General features: G+C 37.8%; 1 protein-coding gene across 1 annotated transcript; it reads right to left on the bottom strand.

The window, feature by feature from the left end:
• Positions 1-2,415: 2,415 nt before the first annotated feature.
• Positions 2,416-3,914, bottom strand: LOC149817832 (MYB-like transcription factor 4). Its single transcript, XM_089985049.1, has 2 exons — positions 3,648-3,914; positions 2,416-3,098 (listed from the first exon to the last, which is right to left on the bottom strand). Exons 1-2 carry the CDS (start codon positions 3,908-3,910, stop codon positions 2,702-2,704), a joined length of 660 nt encoding a protein of 219 aa, XP_089841175.1. The 5' UTR covers positions 3,911-3,914; the 3' UTR covers positions 2,416-2,701.
• Between the last annotated feature and the right edge of the window lie 1,755 nt (positions 3,915-5,669).

Genomic DNA, 5,669 nt, shown 5'->3' with positions numbered 1-5,669 from the left:
TCACCAACCTTGCCTCCCTAGCATGAGTGTGTCATTAAGAGATTATTAATTAAAAGAAAGTTAACAAGGAAGTTGCTAATTAATCTCATAAATTTTCCTACCAAAAAAGAAAAAGGAAAAAAGAAAAAGATTGGTGGAAGGTTCTATGGGCGTGTGCCTGCCTTTGTTCAAAAGGTAGGGGAACCCTAATCTCTTAGTGGAGAATAAGGCCCCCATTTTAGGAATTGTATTTATGCTTATGTATGCCACTTTTTTGTTAGGTAGGCATTGGAATTTGTACTTTAGCATTTATTTTCATTTCTATTCTTATTTTATCATTGTTAGGTTTTGTTGGAGTCATGTTGACAGCTCCCCCCTGTCATCCACATGCATGGCGTATTTATTGTACATGTGGTCCACTTTTCATGTGAATATTCATTCTTTCCCTGCTCATTTTTTTAGTTGAACATCTTGATATCAATGGACTCTAAGCTTATTTATCTTTTTTAAAATTTCATTGTTTAATATTAGTAATAAGTGTAAGACATGTGCTATATATAAAACCAAATGACATTGTCAAACTTTGGAAGGAAGAACCATTGAAAATCAATCCCTGCAACGATTTTGTTTTTGAGTATTCATAGTTTCATACTAAATTATATTATGTGTTTTTTGGATGTGGTGTTTCCATAAAGTTGACCAAAAAGAAGTATGAGAGATACATATGGGTTGAACTTAGATGCTGCACAAAATCCAAAATCACAGAATTTTGATTTTTCATTAAAAAATATAAATATAAATATGTCTAAATCATGAAAATTTTCGAATTACCTCCAAGGTTGTGGTTTTTAAAATTTACATTGTTACTTTGAAGTAGTTATTTCTAAGAAAAAAAAAACTAAATGTCAAACAAGATTAACAAAATACCAAAGGGTAGCATAATAATTTCAACAGTCGATAAATTTTCTTTTAGCCTCGGTAAAGAGTGTCACAAAGAGTTTTTAAGACCAAGTGGTTACTTATCATTTGCTACTCATTTAATTGCTAGTTACTCGTGCATTCACATACAAATGAAAAGGTTCATGATTATATCTTCAATTATTTAAGTACTTTTCTATGAAATTACTTCTTGATTAGCGGAAAATGATTTTCATATTTTATGGCTTTTAGGTCACATTTGAAAGCGAGAAAGATGTAGGAAAAGTGATGAAAAATGAAAATTTTCTACCCTTCCAAACAAACAAAAGAGACTTTTTTGCGGAGAGAGTTTTTCTATACTTTTTGATGGAAAACATTCCTCCATGAGAATACCACTTTATAGACCTGGACTCAGTAGGTTTGAGACTACATCGAAGGCAACCGGGATGCCGAGTCATTTGTAAGCTCAGTTTGACTTAGACCAGCAGGAGCCCGAGTCTTAAGTTTTGAGACTTTTAGGGTTTGCCCAAAGCAATAAAAAAAGGAAAACCACAAAACAAAACAAACCAATTCATAACGTTGCCAACACATGCAAGCATGATTCCACCGAATTGTAAAAAAATATGGCATTGGGATAGTTTTTACTCTCTCTCTCTCTCTCTCTCTCTCTCTCTCTCTCTCTCTCTCTCTCTCTCTCATATCTCCAAATGTCCAACACATGCAAGCATGCTTCCACCGAATTAATTATGAGTTGGGAGATAGAAATATGTTAATGTTCCTCTCTCTCTCTCTCATCCTTCTAGCTATGGATAAGCCATGAGTGGAGCAGAGTAGATGATGGGTAGGTAACCAATCTTTTCACCTTTTGAAAGCATTGAAGCAAAGTGCAAAATTAAAAGAATGGAGTTGAGTTTGGATATGAGAGAGTAGGAAAACTAGAATGACCCACAAAACTGTTGGATGGTGCTTGTACCCATCCAACTTGTCCAGAACAGTTGGGATAACTTGCGATGTTGTACTATGTCCCGCATAGCAATATCCCAGAATTTCCCACTTTTCCAGACAAGTTTGGTACTCATAACACCCCCTGAGGAAAAACATAAAATTGGGCTATTGATCACTGGAGGAGATTTTTTCCACTATTCCCAGATTAATGATAATGAAAAATATTAATGATGCCCATTTTCAGCCTAAACTATGTGCTTGGTTGTTGTGTACTGGTAGCCAACAAAGGAAAATAGGCTGTTAAAAGAAATTCATTCTGTGAGAGTTGATAAGGTTTGGTAATAGATAGACCACTTGTGAGTGGTATCAAGCTTCAATTCCTGCTCACCGATGACGAAAGTAAAACCACTTGAAATACCAAGATAAAGTGGTATATTCCTATAAGCCTATGAAACATGAATATTCCAGTTTGATATCTTGATACATTTCCAACTATCAGATTATGGCCCTCATTCAACACAAGTTCAACATGTGAAAATGTGGAGTGACATGTTTCAAGACAATCCAATTTAGTAGCTGAAAGAGTTTATGTTTTGGAAACAGGAGAGAGGAGTTCATGAACTTGTCCACATTTCACTTGACGCCAAACGGCTTACCTGTCCGCTGTGCCACCCGATGTCTCTCTCTCTCTCTCCTTGTTATCCCATAAATGAACTTTGTAATTTAGGGGGATTGATGAAACCTCTATTTTTTCGAAAAAGTGGCCAATCTCACCAACTAAAAAGTTTTACTAGAATTTCTATATTAACAAAGAGATATGACCATACAACAATTGTTCCCTCACAGAGCAAGATAAATCTCATTTCATTTCCAAGGTTCTGAAGTCTAAGACTCCTGCTTTTGGGCCCATAAAGCCATTACAGTTACACCCCTTACCCTGCTGCACCCCAAGGCTGCAACACAGGCACATGCTTCTCTTTAGTGGTTGTTGAGAAGGAAGGCTTATGCATAGCTCAAGGTTCAAGTCATCACCTCCCACTTCACTCTCATTGCACTTCTTCTCCTCATTGCCACCAGGCTTTTCGTCTTTGCAGAAAGAGATTGTGGTGACCTCTGAAATAGGCTTCTCTTGAATTGGCCTGTGGGTTGAGGGATCCACTCCCCTGCTCAATAACTTCCTCCTAATGTGAGTGTTCCAGTAATTCTTAATCTCGTTGTCTGTTCTTCCTGGTAATCTCCCAGCTATCAGAGACCACCTGTGAAAATCATAAACACTATCATTTACTGTTCAACAGAAGAACCAATAGAATTGATATGATATATGAATCCTTATATGATGTAAAGACTATATGAATAACCTAACTGATTGGTTATAGTTTTCTTCCATGATTTTTAAAGGTTATCCCAACTCCAAAACTTGTATGAATCCCTGTTTTCTATCAACAACATGATAAAAATATTTCCTTGACACACATTGGATGTTAGTAAGATTAATGATTTACAATTACGTTTGTTTGTTCCTAGGAGATGGTATGTTTCTTTCTGCAAATGTTCATGAAGGATGATTAGTTTCTCAAAGAACAATGGATACCCAACTTAATTATTTGCTCTTTCAATCTCTTATGAGGAACAAAGATGCTATTCTATTGCGTCAGTGTCATAATAAGGGGAAGGGGAATGACTAACTTACATCTTCCTTCTTTTAGTGGCCTTGCTATCTATTGTTACCTATCTTTTGTTGGCCTATAAAGTTAAAAACTAAAATTATTCTAAAGTAGAAAAAAGATATATGGCTTCCTCCTTACTTGTTTCCCAACAAGCTATGAAGCTTGATGATGAGCTCATCTTCTTCCTCTGTGAAGTTCCCACGCTTGAGATCCGGCCTCAGATAATTGATCCAACGAAGGCGGCAGCTCTTGCCGCACCGGAGTAGCCCGGCTGCCTTCGGCAGAGATCGCCAACAGCCTTCACCATAAGCTCGAATATGTGCAATAAGGCGATCATCTTCCTCCTTACTCCATGCACCTTTGTTAGTACGAGCCTTTTCACAACAAGGGGACCTCCCCATCTTATTGAGCAATGCTAACTGTAGCAGAAGGAAAACAAGGAGGGAGGAGGAAATCCTTGGAGATTTATAGCCACATTTGACTTGGATATGTCTTTGTTTCTAGAGAGGTTAGTTGGTAGAAAAGTTTGTAACTTTGTACAGAGACTGGAGCTGGTGGAGCTATCATGCAATATAAGTTGTAGCCACAAGTAGGTAGAAAGTAAACTCTTTAAAGCATAGGAGGACATCACATGATTCCGGCCACCATACTCAAAAATATCAATGAATAAGCACTTTTATCCCTTCCCCACTCTTTTTTTTGAATTTTTTAACCTACCTTTTCCCCCAAGTATTGTCAAAGTTCCAGTACATGCACTAATATATTGCATTTCAAAATTTGATATTTTTCCTTGTTTACGAAATAGGTACTAATATATTTTTTTTGCGGCTATAGAAAATTTTAATTATTCACTAGAAAGGAAGACACAATAGTACGTCCCCTAATTAATATTGAAATTTTGTATTCTGCAGATATATTGCCAAACCTCCAGCTGCTCTTGTCTGCAATGGTTTAGAATTTTCAAAGTCAAGCACGTGCCCATAGATGCTTTACTGTTGCTGCTCTCATCACCATTATTATGATTAATTTTCAAAGATGAATTTTCAAAGTTTATACTTCATGTACAGCCGCTGTGGAAGAGGAAAAAGTGTGCCTTGAGATTATTTCAGACAAGAGGTTGTCATGTTGTTTTGAGGTCAAATTGAGAAATGAAGAACATAGAAGATCAACAAAAGTGTCCCCTAGAAATGGTTAACATATATACGCACTTGAAAATCATTTGAAACAAATTAACAACCCTCCAAAACTTGGATGCATATTTTTGTTTATGTGGGTCACTAAAGTGTGGAGTTGCTAGGGTTGTTTTGATCATGACAGGGAGGAGGGTTTGTACTAAAGAGGGAGCTAGGGTTTGTTGGGCCTTCTAGAAGGATGTAAAAGGTAAAGTGTAGGTAAGTGGTTATCACCATTTCTACCCCTGCCTTCACTACCTCCCATTCCCTACGGAGCAGGTTTGGGTCACAAGTAGTGGAAGGTAGGGAGGTTTGTTCACCTTTTTGTTTCCCCCTCCCTTTCTTGGTTGTGCTCTAACTCCTTTCCTGTCCACCAGTTCCATGAAAACAACAGGTTCCTTGAGCCCCTCCCTTTGCCCTCAAGTGGCCTTGAAGAGTCCCCTAGCTTTATTGGTAATCTCAAGATCATGAGTCTTCCAACCTTACCAGCCTAACCAACCCTCTAAGGATGTCATATTTTTAATTGTTTAGGGGCTCAACTGAGTGTCCCAACCTTCTCACGTGATCAGAAAATGAACCATCATGACCAAATTGGTCCAATGGGACCCACAAATTGTACCCGACCCATCTGGGTGAGCCACATTTAGAAATGTGGATTCGTGCCCAAATGGGAGTTAGGTAAGTGGTTGGTGGCATCTCTAATAAATGAGTGCATGTGCTCTCATACATATGAAAATGGAACACCCCCCACCCCCCCAGCACAGCAGCATTCTTATCTATATCCTGATCCCAGAGTTTGTTCAATTGTTGAAGTTTTAAGATTTGGACTGGTCAAGCCCAAGGATTGCACTCAATTCTTGTCGTTGCAATTATTATTCAATGACTGTGCAATCCTGTAGGCTCTAGCTATATACCACACACACACACAAGAGAGAGAGAGATCATTAATCAAGAGAGGAGAGATCATTAATGACACATTTGCAACTCA

The sequence above is a fragment of the Nuphar pumila genome, chromosome 13, assembly GCF_984573655.1.
Source record: "Nuphar pumila chromosome 13, dmNupPumi1.hap1.1, whole genome shotgun sequence".
Classification (NCBI taxonomy): Eukaryota; Viridiplantae; Streptophyta; class Magnoliopsida; order Nymphaeales; family Nymphaeaceae; genus Nuphar; species Nuphar pumila.
The sequence above is the reverse complement of the archived record's forward strand: the minus strand, read 5'-3'. Positions and strand labels throughout refer to the sequence as shown.